Raw genomic sequence first — 22,639 nt, forward strand, 5'->3', positions numbered from 1 at the left:
AGATTTATTTAATGTTTTCTTCAGTTGCTTTGAGCTTTTGAAATCCTAAGAAACTATTGCCAAATCCAAGGTCACAATGGTTTTCACCTATGTTTCCTATTAAGAATTTTACAGTTTTAGCTCTTACATTTGGATCTTTAATCCATTTTTAATTAAATTTTTGTATGTAGTGTGAGGTAGGGGTTGAAATTCATTCCTTTACATGTGAATACCATTTATTTAAAAGACTATTCTTTCCCCACTTGAATGATATTGGCACCCTTATTAAAAACCAATTGGCCATAGATATATGGGTTTATTTCTAAACTCTCAGTTTTATTCCATTGGTCTGTCCTCTTTTTATTTTTTAAATATATTTTTATTGATTCCAGAGAGGAAGGGAGAGGGAGAGATAGAAATATCAATGATGAGAGAGAATCATTCATTGGCTGCCTCCTGCACACCCCACACTGGGGATCAAATCCGCAACCCAGACATGTGCCCTGACGGGGAATCGAACAGTTACCTCCTGGTTCATAGGTTTATGCTCAATCACTGAGCCATGCCGGCCAGATATGTTCTGTTTTTAAGCCAGTACCACACTGTGTTGGTTACTAGAACTTTATACTAAATTTTAAATTGAGAAGTCTGAGTCCTCCATCATTTGTTTTTCCATTTATTTATGCATTTATTGGTTGATTCTTGCATATGCCCTGACTGGGAATCAAACCCTCAACCTTGGCATATTGGATGACACTCTAGCCAACTGAGCTACCTGGCCAGGGCTGAATGCTTTTACTTTTTCTTGCCTAATTTCCCTGGCTAGAACTTCTAGTACAATGATGAATAGAAATGGCACAAGCAGGCATCCTTGTCTTGTTCCTGAATTTAGGGGGAAAGCATCTTTCATTGTATTAGCTGTGGGTTTTCCTTAGCGCTCTGTATCAGGTTGATTAAGTTCCCATCTAGTCTGTTTTCTGAGTGTTTTTATAAAGAAAGGGTACTGGATTTAATCAAATGCTTTTTATATATCCATTGAGATGATGTGGGTTTTTTCCCCCTTTATGAATATGGTGCCCCAGCTTCTTTTTTAAGTTAAAATCTTAAAAGGATGCTCAAGATAAAAAAACACAGTGAGGGTCTGCTCTGGTTGAAGCAGGAAGGGAAGTCTGCAGTTGCCAAATTGGCCCATCAGTAATTCCTTCCCAAGTAGCCCTGGGCCCCACAGGAAACTAAGCCAGGGCCCAAGAGCAGCAAGAGGACCCTAGGGCCCTCTCATCCAAAACTCCTTGTTGAGCTGGCTCTGTCAGCCAACTAAGCCCCAACCCTTGGCCTTAGGAAGCCCTGGTTGGCAGGGCTGGCTGATTACAAGTACACAGTCACTTTGGCATCTTGCAAATTGCAGTTGCCCTGGCATAGAGCTCCAGAGCCAACTCCTCCCTCTACCCCTCTGTCTGAAGGGTTGATCTAGGGGCTTTGGAGTCCTTAACACTTGCCCTTTTTGATGTTATCTTTCCATTAAATGTTAGTCAGTCTGGATCTGTGGTTACAGCAAAGCTTGTACTTCTAAAACCTTGATTATAATCAACCCAAAATACAGAGATTCAGTATCTGAAACAGATTGCAGACAGCCCACTGATTACTTTTGGGGATGACTGATTAAGAAACTTTATTACAGTAAACGAATGCATCTAATGTCCCCCAAATACATTTGTGACAAGAAAGACACACAGGAGACATAGACAATAGTTGCTACATCACAGCCATATTCTTTCCAAAGGATAAAACACCATTAAAGAACAGGGTGAGGAAGTTAGAAGAGAGAGGTGGTTAAAGAAAGCAGGTACTGTCCTTTAGATTAAAAAAACACACACACACAGGTTGGCATTGCAAGAGCACCTACTGTGGGCCCAGAAATAAAGTAAAGCCTAAGCCTTAGGTGGTGACACTATGCCACTTGTCACACCTCAGAGGCTACAGAGCATCATTCCATCAAGACAAGCAATCTTGTGATAGGGTGAATAGTAGTCTTGCTGCAAGCAGTGAGTGGATCAAGTGGCCTTAAGTTTCTTTAGAATTAAATATCTGCTTAATCAGAGATCACTTACCAGCTTCCCTACTTCTGTTTAGTTACTGTGGGAGCACAAAAGAACGTCACCCCCTTCCATAGTTGGCATGTCTATTTACAACCAGATAGAGGTGCACCCCTTCGCAGAAATCTCTCCTTTGTGCCAAGTTGAGCATTTTCATATGTGACGAGGTTGCCCACAGCTCTAATCTTTGCATGGCACATTGTGTTGGAGCAGCAGCAGCTTAAGACTACAATGCCAAGTGACGGCTGAAGGAAAGTAACAAGGGCCTGGCTGAAGCAGGAGGGGCAATCCTGGAACAACTACCTCCAGGCAAAGCTCAGGACCAAAGAGATTTTTAATTAGTGGTCATTTTCTAGATGAACTAGAAAAACACATTTAGGACAAACAGTTCTGAAATGAGAAGGAATGGCTATAAATATAGAGATCAGTGATCAGGCCAGTGATCATTACCATACCTTGTACCCACCCAGAACCTGACAGGGTGGGGAGGACACTGTCTGTAGACATGCAAGGTTCCAAATAGTCAATTTTAAGAAAAAAAAATCTGCTTTCTCCTGAGTAAGCATGAAAACATGTCATTAAAACACTCCCAAGTGCTTCCCAGGCCTCAAACATACATATGAGTGTCAATGCTAGGCATTAGCTACACTCACTCATAACACAGTACCCCTCATTACTGCCAACAGTTAAGATGTATGTACACATCGGCCCTCAAAATACTTATATTTAGTATCACCATTTTGCCACTGTGGCCATCACCCCTCACCCCAACTTGGACAAATATCACACCATCCACCAACATGAAATAATCACTGAATCACAAACCAAGCTTCTTCAAGAATATTTAACAACAATCCATGTTGCCAATGAATGAGCTCACATCATGTTTAGGTCATTCTACTTTCCATCTGATGCATTTAGTGCTTAGAAACAACTGATTCCATCAGCCTGCCTTGCAGGTGCCCCAACACAGCCTGCCAACAGGAGCTCAAGCAAATTTCCTTGGGGTGTATGACTTCTTGAAGTACTGTGGGGAGGAATTGATACTGCTCCCCACCCCCCACCCCATCACTGGGGACCAAAAGAGAAGTGGCAGCTTAAGATCTCAATTGTTGAGAACAAATGTCGGGGGGGGGGGGGGGGCGGGGGAATAAAGCCTGAATGTTTGATACACCATACATACCCTCAGGAAGGTATTTTTGCTGTTTAGCAATTAATTTGGCCCCACAATGTAAGGGGTGGGGCAGGAGGCAAAAAAATATAGTTTTAAACCTCATAGGTAGTAGTCAGCCTCAATCCTAACTACCCACCTTCCTACACCTCTAAAGGCTGCTAAACCTTGCCTGTGTCAAGTTATCTTAGCTCCTACATTCAATAGTTCAGACTTCATCTTGACGCCATTCAGACACAAACAAAATCATGCAGTAACTTCAAGTAGCTCTCTTCAACTCGCCCTAAATTACCAGATTTACAGGGAGGCTAGTCATCAAATACAGTAGAGTGGGGTGTTTTGCCATTAAGACTGCTAGGAGTCAGAAATTTAGAGTGTTATAATAGAGAACAGCTTAAAAAATGTAATACTGTTTTTATTTAACTTCAAAAACATTTCAGCATTCTAAACATACAAAAATTAACAAAACGTTGCAAATTGTTTTTAGTACAGAAGGTTCTTGAACTTTCATTGATGCAGTGACTCTTCACTTCGTTGACAATGAAGAGTTGTAGTTTGTTTTAAAACAAAGTTTAAAACTACCACACAACTAAAAAAAAAACAAAACGATCCAAATACTTCTCATGCCAGCTGACCCACCTTTTTCCACAGCTAAGAATGGCAGGATGCTATGTCACTATATACAAAAACAAGACAACCTGAAGCTAAATGGATGCCCACTGCAATGTCCACAGGTCCAGCCTCACAGTGCATGCCCTGAGCTACAGCCCCTCCAAAAGGCATCTTCCTCACAGCCTCAACGCCAAGCAAAGAGCATCAAGAGCTTGTCTTGGTTGTTTGTTCTTTTTACAAACTATAGATATGTACAGTTGAGAACTCAGGATTTCTAGCCAATAACCAAATAGGTAACACCACCTTACAGATTAAAAAAAAAAAAGAAAATGCCAGAAACATCTTTAAATGCCTTGTCACACCAACAGCAAAGTGCACAGAGTGAGGAGAACACGAGAGCCTTTTCATTTTAAAAATGTTTGGAAATATGTACAACTTTGATACAGTTTCTGGGTGCTCCGGACACCCATGGCCACTTCATGTAAACCACTGACAATTTCTAGAGCACTTTGAGAGACTACATATGATCATGACCCAATTGTGTAATTAATCCTAATGAGGGCAACAGACACCTCTCAAATAAGAGCTGTGTCAATTACGACGCTCCCCTACACTAAGGTATTCACAAGGAGACAGATAAACAGTTTTTTTATTCATCCTCCTCCTCCTCCTCCTCTTCTTCTTCCTCCTCCTCTTCCTCCTCCTCCTCTTCATCTTCTTCTTCCACCTTTTTCCGGGCAACTTTAGCGGGACCCTTCGCGCCATCAAACTTGCCTTTAGACTTATAGTCGGCAACATCCTAGAAAGAACAGGGACACATTCCAAATGAGAAGACAAGCTCTCCTGCAGCTATTTTAGCACAGGGTGAAAACATGCTATCCCTGCCTCAGAATAAGAAATCTGGAATTCAAAAACAGTACAGGTCTGCTACTTGAAGTATTTGTTTCCTGATACACATTTGGTTCTCAGCCATTCAAATTTAAAAGGTAATGGGTGATCAAGTAGCCTTTAAGTCATGTTATAGAACTATCAAATCCTATTCCAGTGGCATCCCGTTATCCGAATTTTTAAGCCTGCCTAAAGTTCTCTAAAATACAAAGATCAGAAGCCTGAACATCAGCACACATAGCTGATCTTAAGTGGAGATGGGCCCTCACACGCCCAGCAAAGCAGCCTTCCACCCCACAAACCCTCACATTCAGGACAGCTGACTTCTCACCGGCCAGAATACACACTCTGGCCCACCTCACCTTCTCATACTTCTCCTTCAGTTTTGCAGCCTTATTGTTGTAAGGCTGCTTTTCACTGTCACTTAAGTTATTCCACATCTCGCCCAGCTTCTTTGCCACATCTCCAATAGAAATTCCAGGGTTTGTAGATTTAATTTTGGGGCGGAATTCCGAGCAGAAAAGGAAAAATCCAGACCTTGGGGGAGAAAATTATATAAAGTAGATGAGAATCTTCAAAAAGTGAGCTTCAGTCAAACTCCCATGTTCCTGAACCCACATACTTCCTATCACTCCTCCCTAGAGTGAAGAAATGTGTAATACCATATACAGTGTTTCAAAGTTGAAAGCTATAAAATGTTTAAGCTGCTTTAGAAATATATAGTGGTTTCTCAGTTTCTCAGTTACTGGGCAAGGGGTAGAGAATGTACCTAAGGATCCTAAAACCCCAAACTAGGCTGTCTACTTCCCAGTGGAAAGGTCAACAGACAACTACCAAGCACACACAGCTCACCAACACCTCAGGCTCAAAGTACAGAATATTTTACAGAGGTCTCCTGACATTTTTTTAGGTAAAGTATCTCTTAAAAAATCTTTCAAGCAGAAGGAAAGCTTTTCATGGTTGCCCTGAATCCTACAGTCACTTACGGTGGTCTTTTGGGGGCATTTGGGTCCTTCTTCTTCTTGCCTCCCTTAGCTGGTCCATAATCCTTCATTTCCCGATCATAGCGTACTTTATCTGCCTTTGCCATCTCATCAAATTTAGATTTCTCTTTTGCCGACATGGTCTGCAAAGAACAGGACCTGATAAATTCCTCAATGCCGTGAACACGTACCTGTTCAGTTGTCCTATAATTAAAGTGGCAGCTGCCATAACCACTTGCAAAAGGGGATGAAAGCCTTGTAGTCTTTTGTGTGTGTGTGTGTGGGGGGGGAGAAAACAAAACTTATTGGGAGGAAAACAAAGCTGTGGGTTAACCCCCCTTATAGAATGTTAAACAATAAAAGCACACATACAAAATCCTAAAAACAATTAAAATGTATCTAAGTAAAGAGGAAGAAAACAGCCACCTGGGACTACTCTAAAGGTAAATAACACCAAAGTATCAAATCCAACTAAGACTAGCTGGAAGGATACAAAGCAAAAATACCTTCCACCTTTCAGAGCACTTCTTAGAAAACTCTGCAAAATTGACTGGAACTTCTGGGTTTTTCTTCTTATGTTCCTCTCTGCATGTCTGCACAAAGAAGGCATATGCAGACATCTTGCCCTTTGGCTTCTTGGGATCACCTTTAGCCATCCTGACTGTGATGGATGAAAGAAAGAGAAACAAAGAAAAAACAAATCCAATGAACAGAATAGAACTACAAGATATACCAAAGGCAGGGTAAAATTTAAATCGATATTGCTCTTAGGAGCCCTGCCCCCCCAAAAAATGCCTGATGCCACTGGCAACCAAAGACAGACTAGAGAGGAAATCAGCCTCACTGTCACTTGTCATTTAACTTTTGACCAGCATGAAGTGCACAGGTTTCCGAGTTACTTCTCCAAGAGCGATCAAGTTCTCCAAACGGAACAGACCCAAGTGGGGTGGCTCAGCTCTACATTCTGATTCAGAAATGCTATGTTTTGGAAACTGCAACCACAAAGTGGGGAGGATACATTTGTAGGTGGTACAGGCTGATGATAGCTTGAAACCAATGACTTAAAGCTAGCTGGTCATCTGTTTTACTCCCATGTTAGAAACGAAAATACTGTCAGTGCTGCTAAACACAAAATCAAAGCAGAACTGTAAATAGGGAAATTTTTATATTTCAGTATTTTTGCTGCATTTTGACTTATAAAAATGGCTTTTACAAGAATGGTTATACAGCAAGTGAGCAGATACCCCTGCACTATTAGTTCAAATCTGTCTCTTCGTCATTATCTAAAGGGGCAGGGGATATGAAAAGGGCTGTCTTGCTCATCTATAAAGCGGAATGCATGTCCAGCCAGAAATACTTTGGAGAAAGTTTGCAAATAAAAATGCAGCTGTGGCGTGTCATAGTCCCTTTCCTACCCCCGAGCTTCCCGCCATCTTTTCCTTTTCCCACACCCAAGGTCATCATGTAAAACTAAAGCACTCCCCTTTGCGGGGACCGACCCAGGGGCTGCTTTAGGGCTCGACAGTGGCTGTGCGTGTGAGGCAGGACAGAACACAGGGGAGCCTCCGGCCGGCAGTGGGCAGCCAGACTCGGCCAGTGCTGGGTCACCTGGACACCCATAATTCACCTTCCATTTTGTCAAAAGCTTCCTGATGAAAGAAAGTGCCCCTGAAATCCACCGTTGCCTCCCCCGAGGGAGGCGCGAGGCCGGGGACAGCGATGGCAGCCGCGCTCCGGAGGCACGGAGCCTGGCCGGCAGCGGCCGCAGTGATGGTGGCGCCCGCCGTGCCTGGAGCCCGGCTTTGCTAAAATGGCTGATCCGCCAGCAGCGGGCACAGGCGTCGGTGGCGAACAAAGCGGTCCGGGCCCCGCCACCGCAGCCGCCGCCCGCTCGCCGGCCCCCACCCCGCCCCGCCCCGCCCCGAGCGCCCGGGGGCGCGGGGCTGCGGGGGCCGGACCCCCCCCTCGCCGGCGCGGGGCGCATTCCTCGGGATAACAAAGGCGCCCGTGCAGCCATGACGTTCGACAGCGATGGGGCCCGCGGCAGCGCCCCTGGCCCTTCACGCCACCAGACCCTGGCCGCGGGCTCCGGGACCAAGGCCAGAGCCCGCCCGGGAGCCCTGCCGCCCGCCCAGCCCGTCTGTCCACCCCTTGCCAGGGCCCATCACGCGCCAGCCATGTTAGCGGCGGCGACGGTGGCTGCGCCGGTGCCCTACGGGCAGGCGAAGAGCGGGGGCGGCCGGCCCGCCTCCCCCCTCCCGGACCTCCGTGCGCTCCCGAGACGGCCATGTTAATGCAAAACCAGCAGTGCAATCCGCGGGCCCGCACAGTGCCCGGCAGAGCCCAGCAGCTAAGTTTGCTCACGCCGCAGCCCCCCGCGGGCACCAGCTGCCCGTAATCCGCGGCGTCCGTCCCGGGCCGGGGAGAACCCTGCCCCCTTCCCAATGCCGCCTCCTGGCGCCAGGACCCGCGCCACCGGAGCCCGCAGCCGCCCCTCAGTTCGCTTTGCCTCCGCCGCCGCAGCTGCCCCAACATCTGGCTTCAGGGGGCCTGAGCCCCGCGGCGCGGCCCCGGGGGGCGGCAGCCGAGGTTGGCTCAAGGAAGGGAGCCCAGCGCAGACATTGGGGAGCTCGGGATGAAGCACTGGAAAGTTGAAACACCTGAATTGCTTCTTCCTTCCCAGTCACCTAGGTAGAAGGAAGGTGGAGGGGGCGGGAAGGGCGCGGGGAGGAGAGGCAGGAGGCGGTGGCAGCGGGACGCGCTGGCGGCTGCAGGAGCTGGAAACTTGTGCGGGCGCTGCGGTGGCGGTGGCGGCGGCGGCGGCGACGACGGCGGCTGCGGCGGGCGCGGGCGGAGGAAACGTACCTGTATTGTTCGCTAGTCTGGGCAGCGCAGGGCACGACGCGAGGCTCAGCGCTCCCCAGCCTCGCGCTAGCTGCCTCCACGAGAGCCGCCTGATTGGCCAGCGGGCTCCGCCGTTTAAAACAGCCTCCTTGCCCGGCCATTGGCTACGGGCCTCATGCATATTAAACAGGCGCGGGCACCCATTGGGCACGGCCTCTGGGATCGTTCATTCAAACAGAACTACCCGCCGGCACAGGCTGCGGAGGCAAAACAGAGCTTTGCCACCCCCCGAACCCCCTCCTCGATATGAGCTGGGACCTCAAAGGACTTTGGAGAGGTGGCCCCTCCATTCCCTTCAGCCTTGGCCTCTGGCGTGGGATGGCAAGGTCGAGTCCGGCTGCTCTGCCCTCTGCTCCCGCCGCGCTGCGACCTGGGCGCCCCCGCCTCCGGCTCCTGGCCCCCAGGTAGCCCCCAGCCCCGGAAAACCTCCGCAGGCGAACGGCGAAGGTCGAGGGTCCTCCACCTCTGCCCAGTCCTGTCGCGGTTCCGCGGCCGGGGTCTTGCCCGCAGCTCTCTCCTTGATGACAGTGGAAGGCAGCTGTTGCCCTGCCAAGACCTCGGGGTTTCAGTACTGGGATCCCGCTGCCCCAACTCCCTCCCCCCGCCCCCAAATAAAAGGGACCTGACTCCTCGCCCATGGATCCTGCTCCACTAGGCTCTTTGCACTAATTGCCAGAAAGTCTGTTTGTGCCTGCAGTTGCGGAAAGAGCGAGCTAGGTGGGCTAGAGGCGGAAAACGGGAGTTTGGCAAAAGCAGAGAAATCGTGAGAAATTGTACTAGTAGTTCTGTGCTTAGGGAGTCACTTCTTCCCTGCCTCACTTCAGGCCCACATTCCTTCTGCTCTCCTGACACCCTGGTGAAGAATAAAAGTTCTTGGAATGTACAAATGGGATTTGACTTGACTTAGCCTCCTCAGCTTTGCCACTGGCTTATGGCCTTGAGCAAGTCACGGCAATGGTTTTCAAAGTGTGTGTGTGGTGGGGGAGGCAGTGTCACCTCTAAGGGATGTTTGAAAATGCCCCGTGACTGGGAGTTGTTGCAGGAGTGTTAAATGTCTTGCATTGGGCAGAGTGTCATACAGAAGAAAGAAATCTCCCACTACAAATGCTAGTGTCAGCCCTATTGAAAAATATTGGAAGGCCTTTCCCTCTTTGAGCTTCCTGAAAGAAAGAATGTATGAAGGATGGGTGAGGAAAAGGTACACATTTTATGGGTTGAAATTTGGAAGAGGCACATCATGACTTCTAAGTTCCCGTTCTCAAACACTTTGAACCCCTAGAGCCAGCTGTTTGTAATTCCCATATTTTGAAATGAGATGAGAAGGTGAGTTTTCCAAATGCTGTTTCCAGAAACTGGCTGAGTTTGAGGTGTTTGAGGGAGCTGACCCCACAAGGCAACTGCCTCCCCATCCCCACCCAGTTCTTGCCAACTCCTTTGAGCCTCCTGGGCAAGCTGTAACTGCTAGGCTTCCATCATTAGGGACCCAACTGAGACCAGAGGGCAAATCAGTGCTGCTTTGATCGGAGCCGACTATGTACCCAATTTACAGACCCTTGGGAATGTGAATATCTTAAGGCCTTAATGGTTACCTACCTTAATGGTTACCTACCTTCTGCTCATATATCTTCACTCACAGAGAGCTTGCCACCTACCTTATGGGCTGTCTGTTCCATCTTGAGCAGTCTCTGAACCTTGGGATCACCACCCTACACACAATCCAACCCCTCACCCTTCACAGATTTCCTGGCAGAAGAGGTCTTTTCTCCAGCCCGATAGCTCCAGCTTCTTCTACAACCAGGTCCCCAAGGTCTAACCTGCCCAGGTCTCTTCCCTCCACCCTTGTCTCTGCCCTTCCCAAAGGAGAGTAGGGTATCCATATATGATCTGACCAGTACCTTCCCTCTGCCACAGTGCCCTAGCTAGGCCAGAGATGTGAATTGGGGGTCTTAGGCGGGACCCAGCCACTGCCCAGCATCCTGGCCATGCTGGGAAGCTGCACTTACCAGTTGTCAGGCACCAAAGTGGAAGAATCAGAGTTTTCAGCTTCAGAGCCCACCAGGCACTATTTGGTGGGCCCCTGAGTGGATGGCGAGGGTCACAGCAGCATATATGTTCACACTCACACCAGGCACACACACAACATTCCCAGAGGCAAGAGGGGGGAAGGCCGACCCAGAGAAATAGAGTATCTCCCAGCCAGAAGAGACCGTATAGTAAGTGGTGTCCAGAAACCCCCCTTAAGACCCATTCTTCCCCACCCACTGCCACAGCCCTACCCATGGGTACATACTTCGAAGGACAAATGGTTTGCGCTTATTCGAAGGAACGATTTCCATCTCTGCTCCCGAAGAAGCTCCTCCCTCCATCAAGCTGAAACACTGGGTCTGAAACTCAAACCTGTGGTTGCCGTCATCAGAACTTTACAGAATATGATTATGACATCACTGAGTGGGCGTGTCCTAGGCCTGAAAATGATGGCTGTAGTTCCCTGCTCCTGCTCCCTGCAAACACATATGTCACCCCAAGTCTCCATGTCTTCTTCAGGCCCAATCTCTATGATTCCTCCATCCCTTTCCCATGAACCTCGGTTAGAAGGTTCCTCACAGCCTGGTTTTCTCCTCAGTGCTGTGTGTGTGTGGCAGCACATCTAAGCAAAATCTATGGCTTAGCAGGTTCCTACCTCAAGAGAAACTCATAATTCAATTCCATGTACATATATTGAATGCCTACTAATACATAACAGAGGGGAGATGAAGTGAAGTAGGGGTGGGGCTACAAGGCAGGGGCAAGGCAGTGACTTTGGGCTCTGATTTCCTGATGTGCCTTCTTCTGTGACATCTCATCTCTTCCAGCTTCAAAGGTGATTTCACCATCTTACCCACCCTAGCCACTGTCCAGTCTGCTTGTGAGGGAGGGTATGAGTGAAGCTGGTCTGAGTATCACCACTAAAAGGCCACCTAGGGAAGGGCTAAAGGCCAGTCTGGAAGGTGAAAAAAGTGATGGAAAGTCAGGAGTGCCTGGTCAAGTTCTGGACTCAGGGGCCCCAAGGCAGGCTGCCTCCTCTGTCTGTAACAAAGCTCAGTGCCCAATGGCTTTGGGGTATCTTCACCTGGTCGAGGCTATGGACCTCTGCCCTGGTCCTCCCTGGAAAGTACTTTAAATCACACCATTTGCCTGTGAGGCTCAATCCCAGGCCAAGCCCATCACACAGGGGAACCTCAAACCAGAACCCTTTAAACTGTTTGGCTACCTGGAGATATTAGGAAAGCATTAAAATGAAATAGGAAATAGGACAAAGAGTGACAAATATTATTTGAAGAGGATTTTGGTTCTTGCTAGTTCAAGACCCTTCAAAAGATAAAAGGGATTCTCCTCATTCAACTAAAATGAAGTACTTGGCCTGACCAGCATGGCTCAATGGTTGAGCATCAACCTATGAACCAAGAAGTCACAGCTTGATTCCCAGTTGGAGCACATGCCCAGGTTGCAAGTTTGATCCCCAATAGGGAACGTGCAGGAGGCAGCTGATCACTATTTCTCTCTCATTGATGTTTCTATCTCCCTCTCCCTCTCCCGTCCTCTCTCTCTAAAATAAATAAAAACATATTTTAAAAACATCAGAAAACCAAAAAAAAAAATAAAGAAAACAAACAAAACAAAACCCCTGAAGTCTTGCTTCTCTATACCCACCCCCCACACACATATCCATACCCATACCCACACCCACACCCACACCCACACCCACACCCACACCCATCCTTGCCCCAGGTCTTTACTTGGGTGCCCAATACTTAAAGTTGGCATCACTAAGGCCCATATCAGCCAGTCTCCTTGAAGATCAATGAAACTGCAGCCAGGTGAATATGGGGGCAGAGTGGGGCCAGATTGTTGAATCATTTAAAATATGTTAAGGGAAATTGCTGTGAGGGTCCTACAATGAAGTACACATACACCCTTTGAGAAGGGATCTAGGAGCCTTTGTAAATTCAGATCCTCACAAATAGGGAGTCTAGCTTCTTGGCCTTCCTAGGGCCCTTGCTCACTCACCCCCAGGTGATCTATTCAAGGTCTGAAGCCTCCCTTTGGAAGAAAATTCAGGTCCTCCAGCCCAGCCTTCTCTTGACAGGGGAGTCAGTGGCTGAGCTAGGGCTTAAAGCATGGTCTCTTCACCCTTGGTGTCACACTTGTCCTACTCTTAATGGCTCACAGGGAACCTCTGCTCAGTCTCTGCTCAGCCTCTCTCCTCAGCATGGCCACAGGTCAGGCTAAGGGGGCCTGCATGGTGGCCCAGAGCCCAAAGGGTACCTCAAGCCATGGGACCCTCCGCCATGTGCCTGTCTTGGAGACTTTAGTCCTGGAGGGGGGGAGTAATGGCAAGGACCCACTGGAGGATGCCCGAGAGGGGAGGGCACACCCAGGCCTCTGAAGCAGAATCAGCGCTACAAGGCCCACAGGTTGAGGCTTTCCTATTGACCGAGGAAAGGAAACAGATCAGCAACCAAAGAGTTTCCTAGGAGTTATTCCCCACCCTGCTGCCTGTGGGAACACAGTCTTGACCAACACTAGCCCATCTAGGGCCTATGACACCATTTGGGCAATGGCCTGTGGGGAAGAAGGAGATAAAATGAAGGACCCTGCCCTCCCAAGGCACCTGGTCCTGGTAGCTCGCTTGGGGGAGAAAGGAGCAGAGGGGAGGTGACACACTGCAGTGGGGTCTCCTTCACTGCTCCCCCATCCCATTCCAGGAACAGACTTGTCCTGTTAGGCCTTCAAGAAATAATTAGCACAGAAAACTACAAGAACCATTTTATTTCACTGATATGTGGAGATGAAACAAAAAACAACAGAGGAACAAATAAAACAAACTCATAGACACAGACAGCAGTATGGTGGTCACCAAAGGAGAAGGGAGTGGGGGGAAGATAGAGAGGATAAGGGGAGTTCCAAATGCATGGTGATAGAGGAAGACTAGACTATGGGTGGTGAGCACATAATGGAATGTATAGATGTTGTATTATAGAATTGTATACCTGACCCAGCTGGTGTGGCTCAGTGGTTGAGTATTGACCCATGAACCAAGAGGTCCCCGGTTTGATTCCCAGTCAGGGCACACACCCAGGGTTGTGGACTCGATCCTCAGTAGGGGGCATGCAAGAGGCAGCTTATTGATATTTCTCTCTCACATTGATGTTTCTCTCCCTTTCCCTTCCTCTATCTCTAAAAAATCAATAAAAAGATATATATATTTTTAAAAACTGACAGGTGGCCCTCTGCCCACTTCAGCACTATAATAAGAAGTTCCTGAGGTCCCCCACCCACACTTTCCTTTCTCCATCTGGTCTCCCTTGGGGCACTTCTCACAGGCCTCATTTGGCCACTCTCTGAGTTATTGCTTGTTGAATGTCTGTCTCAACTGAGCTTCTGCCCAACTAGCACAGGCTTGGCACCTAGGAGACACTGAGAAATACTAGGTGGACAAATAAAGGCCTGAGAAAGTAAGGCATGCCTGTGTTATTGAAGGCTAGGTGTGGAGGGCACACCCTTTTAGAAAGAGTCATCAGCCCTCTCTCAGATGGGGGTGGAGTAATGAGAAAATTAGAAGACAAATGCCAACTCCACAAGGGACTTAATTCAACCAAGAAGAGGAGTCATGATGGACCTACCTCACTCCTAGAGAAGGGCGAGGGCACTTCCCTTTGGCTGCCTGGTGCCTCAGAATAACACTGGGGAAGCGGGGGGGAGGGGGGGGTGAGTTCCCAACCTTGATTTCTGAGCACTGGAGTCCTGTAGTTCATTTGTTACCAGTGAGACAATGAGACCTCAGTTCTTGTCTTCTTGAAGGAAAAATTTCAATCAAGAAACAAAATGTAGATAAACAACAAAGAATTTATTGACCTAAGCAAAAACACACTTAGGACAGTGGAACAAGGAAGGGCATAGAAGAAGTAACAGAAAAGCCTAGCTGGGCCACTTTGGCTCACCAGGAAGTCAGAGAAAAGGGGGCCTTGGAGACAGGTTCAGGGGGTTAGCCCAGGACCAGCTGCCGCTGCCCTTTGCTCCCCTGGTTGCAAGCCCCATGAGGTCCCTTGGAGTTTAGGAGATACATTCTTGTGGGGGAAAGGTTGGGGAAGGGAATGGCAGGGTATACTCTCTGGAAGGAGAGTGCTCGGCAACCTTCTTTTTCAGGGATTTTAAAGCCTGGGTGTTTAGGGGAGGTCTTAGGGGAGGATCAATAGAATATTCATCAGCTTTTGCTGATGTACCAAAGTGAGATTTATTCTCTTAATTTGTCTGTCCTTGGGTGTGGCTGGCTAATGGTACTAATTGGATTTCTGTTATCTGTCTCCCTGATTAGGGTGATTTAAGCTATTTACCCTCTGGTTGGGGTGGGAGGGGGAGTGCACACCATTTACTCTTTCTTTTTGGAAAATTTTGTTTATCTTTATTGTTGAAAGTATTACAGATGTCCCCCTCTTCCCCCTTAGCCCTTTCTTGCCCACCCCAAACTATTTACCCATAACTATCTTTGGTTTAGGGAATATAGGATTTACTAGGTGGCTGCAAACTGCTGTTTAACTCTCTGTCTTAGTTTCCCTATTCTGCTTATTCTGGAATTTTCCTAGCTTCTTACTATCCTATAGCACATTCGTGGCACATACTAGGGCTATGTCTTGCATAGAGAGCTGCAAAGTCCAAACAGTTCTGAATAGTATTTTAGTTTGGGTGTGTGGGGAAAAGTAGGAGCCACTCTGCCAAGGTTGGAGCCTGAGCTCTGCCACTTACAATCTGTGTGACCTGGGCAAGAAACTCCACCTCTCTGTGTCAGTTTCCTCATTTGTGAAATGAGACTAGTAATAGTACCCATTTCATAAATTCTTGTGGAGAATATATGAAGTACTTAGAGCAATGCCTGACACAAAATTAGCACTCACAAAGTGTTCACTGTTCTACCCTGGCAGGTGTGGCTCAGTTGGTTGAGTGCACTGGTTGCTGGTTTGATTCCTGGTCAGGACACATACCCAGGTTTTGGGTTTGATCCCTGGTGGGGTGCATACAGGCAACAACCAATCAATGTTTCTCTCTCTCTCTCCCTCTCTATCTCTAAAATCAATAAAAATATATTTTTTTAAAAAGCTTCACTGCTCTAATGGTTTCCTTCAGTTTCATTCTTGTTGCTTCAGACAGCTCAGAAGAGCAGCAGTTGAAGGACAATCCAAACATCAGTGGCAAAGCCTGAACTGTATTTGTCCACAACTCAGAAACAGTTGACCCTGTTGGGAATCGCATTTTCCCTAGTGAATCACTCTCTCTGGGGTGTCTGGGACCTGAGCCATAGTATTAAGACCAACTGGACCGGTGGTACATCAGAAGGCATGCACCCACTTCCCTACTAGCTGTGTCTCAATACACATTCATTCCATAAACATCTAGTGGGGTCTGAGTCTTGGGTACCTTGTCTTGTGTACTGTGTCCTGCAAGGGGAGTAGAAGGAGACAACCAGAGGAGAACCCTAGAGAGGGGCACTTAGATCATGGACTGTAATTGCCAGGTGAACTGACAGATGCTAGAGCAAGGACTGAGCACCATTTATCTTGCAATGACTTCATCTCCACGAGGTCCAGCCTAAAGTCTGGCACAGAGTGTTTGCTTCATGAAGTATTGGGCAAATAGCTCTGTGTTTTCAAATCCAAGCCAACACAGGTACCATAGTAGGACTCACAGCCTAGGAGCACAGGGGGTTCTGCTCTCTGCTCTTCCTCAGCTACAAGGGGCCTCGGCAAATCCTGGACAAATCCCAAGCCTCACTAGTCCTTGGTTTCCCCTTCTGTACAATCAGAGGTTTGAAATAGATACTAGATGATCTCCAGGGCCTTTCTCACACTAATAATCACTGGAGTGCAAGCCCTTCGGTGTTCCTCAGATGCCTGGAAGAAGGCACACTGAATTATGCCCAGTAAATATTTGCTGAAGGAATGAATGGATGAAGAGGCTCTGGTTCTATGTTCTTGAAGTGAAGTGGAAAATGTATGCTTGATCTCCTTTATTTGTTAATCTTTTCAAATGATACTGGACAACTTTTTAAATGTGACATGACTCACAGTTCACCCTGCCTTGAGATATTTCAAGAAAAAGCCTTTAAAAAAATTATGATTTAGCTACATTATCATCTCAACTTTCCATTTACTTCTGGATATATTTGTACCTGGCCTGCATGATCCACTGGTTATCAGAGAAAAGGAAAATCAGATAAAAATATAAAGGTGAGGAACCGTAAACATAAAGTACAAATGGCCCAAGATAGGTCAGAGAACAGGATAATGATAATGATGATAATAATGCTACACTGCATGTTGTTCCTTAAGAATTCACAAGGTGCTTTCATATCTGCAATCTAACTTACACCTCACCAAAAAAAAAGGTCCTATGAGATATTTGCGCATATTTTGGGAAAAACTGAAGCCCAGAGAAAGCAGGTGTTTTTGCTCAAGGACACCAGGCCATCTGGACAGAATTGAGACTCCTGCCTCCCAGTCTTTTGAACAGGCCTCACTGCCAGTTGTTTGCAGCAGGCAAACAAACAAGGAGAGGGCAGATCTATGGAGGGCATTTACTGTGTCAATGACCATCCAGGACTCTTCTGTCTGCCGAAAACCACAGAGAGAAGGGCAGCAAAAGTCAAAGGCCTGAGGCCAATTGCTCAAGTCATCTGATAAGTGATCTTCTAGGATCTCACCCCAGTGTGTCCCAAAGCAAGCTCCCCAACCTCAGCCCCTCCTTCATATGGACCTCAGAATGGAAGCATCCTCCCTCCAGCATCCTGCCTAGTTTCCCTCTCTCTCCCATATCCCATATCCATCATGTCCCCAAATTCTATCTATTTGGGTTCCTGAATATCTCCCAAAACAGCTGCTTCTTCCCACATCCCTCTATTGAGCTATGATCATCTCTCTCTTGAACAACTGGTCTCCTTGTTTGGCCCTCTCATATCATCTGCTCTCAACACCAGCAATCCAAAGGTTCTTTTATAAATGTACAATTCTTCTTGTCACTGCTCGGTTTAAAATCCTTTCATGACTCTCCATAACCTTGAAATAAAACCACAGAAAGACCTTTTAAGATCCAGATCCAGCCAGGTTACTGAGATGCCATGAATGCACTGCAGGACTCTAGTGCATACCTCTTGCCCCCAATCTCACACAAAGATCCTGTGATCCACCTTGGCACTGCTCACACTATTCTTAAGAGTCAGAATGACCTGGGTGTTCCAGTTGTTTCTGTACCTGCCTGGCTGCTCTACCAGACCAGGAAAGCCCCAGGGTCAGAACTGTCTCCAATAACCTGTAGACTGCCTACTGCCTTGCAAAGGTTTGGTCCCTACTAGATAGGATCTCAGAGTAAAAGTTGAACTGGATCAAATTGGCTTGAAAGTGTTGAGAGATGAGGGCTGGCATTGTTTGGTAAATAAATTCAGCAACCTAAAATCTGTTTTTAAAAAAGGTTGAGAAGAGAGACAAATATCCACAGTGGCCTTAAGTTGCTACTGTTGCTATTGCTGTTGCGGCTGCTGTGGTGGTGGCCTCTGGGAAACTTCTCCCACTAGCTAGCTTCCTGCCTTTCATCTGAAGAACTGGGTGATGATAATGATGACAATAAGCTGGGGATTACACAGAAATCCAGCTTAGGGAACACTTAGTTGGGGGATCTAGAGAGAAGAGAGTACCAAATTATGGTGTGTCACCTTCTCTCTTCTAGATCTTGCCATTATCTTGCTTGTGATTATGTGATGAGCTTAGCATATGTTGCTAGTTAATTTAAATATTTGTGATGGGTTTCTAAATCACCTCTTAGCATGCTAGAGTATTAACACTCTATAAATCATAGAACTTTATAGGTAAAAGAATCATTAGCATTTAGTGTGAACTTTTCCTTTTTTATAAAATATATTTTTATTGATTTCAGAGAGGAAGGGAGAGGGAGAGAGAGATAGAAACATCAATGATGAGAGAGAATCATTGATCGGCTGCCTCCTGCCCGCCCCATGCTGGAGATTGAGCCCGCAACCCAGGCATGTGCCCTGACCAGGAATTGAACTATGACCCCCTGGTTCATAGATTGATGCTCAACCACTGAGCCACGCCAGCTGAGCAGAACTTTTCCTTTTCTATATGGGAAACTGAGTTCCAGAGAGGACCAGGAACTGGCTCAAGGTCACATTGGTATCAGGGGCAGAGCTCAGTCTGGAACCAAATGACTGCCTCACTATCCTGAGCTCTTTCCACTACACAACACTGCCTCCCTCTTCCACCAAAGTGGGGACTGGAAAGCTTCCAATGCTTTAGAAATGGAAGTGGATATGTTTCAACTGCACCAAGGGAAAAGGAAACACATAACTCACTGGAAAAGGAAATGAATATAGATGGCAAACTAGTTAATTTAAGGCTGAGAGGAGTGTGTGACCTCTCATCACCCTACCTGTCCCATACTCCAAGAAATCCACTCCTTATGGTGTCATCATTCCTGTTGTCCTGAGTGTGTGGATTGGCCTTTGAGATATACCATGCCATGACCCCTCCAGAAGGGTGGAGTTGGGAGAGAGACTCTTCAGGCCCTGCTGATGGGATGATGGGATCTTGCTTTCCCTAAGCTGCTTTTTCTTCCTCCTCCTCCTCCTCCTCCTCCTCCTCCTCCTTCTTCTTCTTCTTCTTCTTCTTCTTCTTCTTCTTCTTCTTCTTCTTCTGAGAGAGAGCATGGAAGGGAGAGGGAGAGACAGAGAGAGACACATTGATGCAAGAGAGACGCATCAATGCGAGAGAGAAGCATCCATTGGTTGCCTCCTGCATGCGCCCCAACTAGGGCTGAGGATCAAGCCTGCAACCAAGGTAAGAGCCCCTAATTGGAATCAAACCTGGGACTCTTCAGTCTGCAGGCTAATGCTCTAGCCACTGAGCCAAGCCTGCTAGGGCTTCCCCAAGCATCTTCATCAACTTGTGGCTAGATAAGTACCCAAGCAACCAAACTCCCCCTCCAGAAACTCAGAACAGCCTCACAGAATAAAGTTTTGAGCTTGACAGAATATAAATCAATCCTGGCAAAGATTATTCTTGCAAGAATGCAACCTAGCCACAGCCGATTGGCTCAGTGGATAGAGTGTTGGCCCGAGGACTGAAGGGTCCCAGGTTCAATTCCAGTCAAGGGTTCATACCTCGGTTGCAGGCTCTATCCCTGGCCCTGGTCCAGGAGGCAACCAATCGATGTGTCTCTCTCACATCGATGTTTCTCTCTGTCTGTCGCCCTCCCTTCCACTCTATCTAAAAATCAGTGGGAAAATATCCTTGGCTGAGGATTCATGGGACCCTGAGCACACACACACCCACACGCACACAAAATGCATCCTAGTGGGGAGATGTTCCTATGAGCACACAGTCATATTGTTTTGAGAATCTTGAATACAAAGTTGTACTGAAAGTGTGTGGTGGGTGCAGAGGTCAAGAGCATGAGCTTTGGAGTGAGGAGTACCTGGGTTCAAGTCTCAACTCCACATATACTATCCTACTCCTTTGAGCTGGTTGCTGAATCTCTCTATGCCTTAGTTTTCTCATAAGTAAAATGAGTCTGATGATAGCTACCTCACAGGGTAGTTGTGAAGATTGCAGGGAATAAAGTGCACTTAGCCTGGGTCTGGACATATAGAAATGTGAATGTACTGGAAAGGAGGAATTATGGGAGATATTTTATACTGAAATATTGTACTTTTGGACACTAAACAGGAATTAGTTTTCTGATCAGAAAAAAATAGAATATAAGGGGGAAAATGATCCTTGCAACAAAACAGTTTTAAAACAACTCCTCCAAGTTACTGCTGTGAAGCCCTGCAGGTATTTTCCTCATTGTCAGAGAGCAGACAGATGCTTCCAGATCACAGAGCAAAGGAAAGAAACCCAGGTAGGAGAGGAGACTGTAGTCCTAACCTTGTGCCCTGAGGTTAGCACTGGTGCTTCTCTTTACATTGTCTGGGGGTTATGCATGGCACACAGTATCTTCTGGGCAGCAAGGTCAACCAAAACCAACTTACTAGATTTTTACAGAAAGAAAAAGATCACAGATCAGAGAGGGGCTCACAAACCTACACTGTTTCATGATGAAGGAATAAAATTTGGGTTCCGTATTCCGGGGTTGAATGTAAAATCAATGCTGTAGCCCGGTCAACATGGCTCAGTGGTTGAGCATCAACCTATGAACCAGGAGGGCACGGTGCGATTCCTGGTTAGGTCACATGCCCTGGTTGCGGGCTCAATCCCCAGTGGGGGGCGTGCAGGAGGAGGCCAATGGATGATTCTCTCTCATCATTGATGTGTTTACCTCTCTCTCTCCCTCTCCCTTCCTTTCTGAAATCAATAAAAATATTTGAAACAAAACAATGCTGTACTTTTAGATTATTTAAGGCATGTAAATGTGGAGAAAGTTTCTAAGATGGAAATTGGTGGATGGGGGGGGGGCAGTAAATCCGAGAATCTTATTGTTGGAAAGGCCTATGGTAGGCTGCAAATTGATCTCAATAGATATTTATGTCTTAATCACCAGAACCTTTGAATGTTAACTTGTATGGCAGAAAAGGGTCTGTATAGATGTAAATGTGATAAAGTTTAGGATATTGAGATGGGGAGGTTATTCTGGATTATCTGGATGGGCCCTAGTACAATCACATGTACCGATATAAAAGAGAGGCAGAGGGAGATTAGACATGCAGAGGGAGATTAGACCCACAGAGGGGAAGGTGATGTGAGACAGAACAGATAGAGATTTGAAAATGCAGGTCTTGAAGACTGGATGATTTGGCTACAGGCCAAGGAATGCCAGCAACCACCAGAGGCTGGAAAAGACAGGAATAAATTTTCCCCTAAAGCACCTTTATTTCAGACCAGTGATATTGATTTCAGATTTCTGGCCTTTGGTACCAGAATAGAGAAAAATTCTGTTGTTTTAAGCTACTCAATTCATGGTAATTTATTATGGCAGCCCCAGGAAACTAGTACAGGGCTCTTAGAGTTCATCTAGTCCAATGGTTCCCACACATTTTTAGCAGCAAAATCAATGACTTTTCAAATAAATATTCATATGCTGCAGCCTATCAAGACAACAGATGAAAGTAGAGGGGCAATGGTTGAAAAGGGAGGTCTCTTCCTATCTCTATGGTGGCTCCTGACACACCTCTGAGAACATTCCACCAACAGAGTGTGAAAACATGCAACCAGTTCCCAAACATCACTATATAGATGGGTAAACTGAAGCTTTGTGGGACTTAGCAATTGGCTGAAGGGCCTCTCTTGGCCTGCAGGCAACGAATATTTATGAGGAGGAAACAAGGCAAGCCACCTTTGCTTGTTCTCTCATCTTTCCTTTCCTGGTTGGACTAAATCCCTGTCTCCCAAGCAAACATCTAAGAATACAGTAGAGTCTCTAAAACAGGGGTGGGCAAACTTTTTGACTCGAGGGCCACAATGAGTTCTTAAACTGGACCAGAGGGCCGGAACAAAAGCATGGATGGAGTGTTTGTGTGAACTAAAATAAATTCAAAGTAAACATCATTACATAAAAGGGTACGGTCTTTTTTTTTTTTTAGTTTTATTCATTTCAAACGGGCTGGATCCGGCCTGCGGGCCATAGTTTGCCCACGGCTGCTCTAAAAGAACTTTGTTTTTATCACCAGTTTCTGTTTTGAATAAGGACTGCCAATTGTGTCAATGTGGCAAAGCTCAAACGAAACATTTGTTCACGTTCACGAAGAGCACAGACATTGAGCAGGCTGTTACAACATCTTAGGAGATGAAAAACCACTGCTTGATTCCTCACCTGTGTTTGGAAATGTAGTCTCCTGGGTATGCCAATAACAGTAGAAATGAGGAAGCGGACAGGAATAAATTGCAAAATTAAGCAGCTGTTGGTGTACCTGAAAATATGAATCCTCAAGTGGATCAAAGAGAGCCTGGACAAGAACATAGCTGAATGCC

The 22,639-nt window shown here is 46.7% G+C and overlaps 1 protein-coding gene across 3 annotated transcripts; it reads right to left on the minus strand.

Annotated features, from left to right (window-relative positions):
* Window positions 1-3,637: 3,637 nt before the first annotated feature.
* HMGB3 (high mobility group box 3) lies at window positions 3,638-8,706 on the minus strand. 3 transcript variants are annotated; one of them, XM_059680448.1, is made up of 5 exons: window positions 8,592-8,706; window positions 6,233-6,387; window positions 5,730-5,869; window positions 5,106-5,280; window positions 3,638-4,654 (listed from the first exon to the last, which is right to left on the minus strand). In XM_059680448.1, exons 2-5 carry the CDS (start codon window positions 6,380-6,382, stop codon window positions 4,505-4,507), a joined length of 615 nt encoding a protein of 204 aa, XP_059536431.1. In that variant the 5' UTR covers window positions 6,383-6,387; window positions 8,592-8,706; the 3' UTR covers window positions 3,638-4,504. The 3 variants fall into 3 exon arrangements, with proteins under 3 accessions (XP_059536431.1, XP_059536432.1, XP_059536430.1); XM_059680449.1 differs by lacking the exon at window positions 8,592-8,706 and adding an exon at window positions 8,387-8,543; XM_059680447.1 differs by lacking the exon at window positions 8,592-8,706 and adding an exon at window positions 7,354-7,533.
* Window positions 8,707-22,639: the final 13,933 nt, after the last annotated feature.

The sequence above is a fragment of the Myotis daubentonii genome, chromosome X (assembly GCF_963259705.1).
Source record: "Myotis daubentonii chromosome X, mMyoDau2.1, whole genome shotgun sequence".
Classification (NCBI taxonomy): domain Eukaryota; kingdom Metazoa; phylum Chordata; class Mammalia; order Chiroptera; family Vespertilionidae; genus Myotis; species Myotis daubentonii.

Excerpts from the sequence above, each read along its gene's own strand:
- HMGB3 (XM_059680447.1), bottom strand. Across the intron at positions 5,870-6,232 it reads AGTGCTCTGAAAGGTGGAAG|ACCATGTCGGCAAAAGAGAA; the intron begins GTATTTTTGCTT and ends TGTTCTTTGCAG. Across the intron at positions 4,655-5,105 it reads TGAAGGAGAAGTATGAGAAG|GATGTTGCCGACTATAAGTC; the intron begins GTGAGGTGGGCC and ends TGTTCTTTCTAG.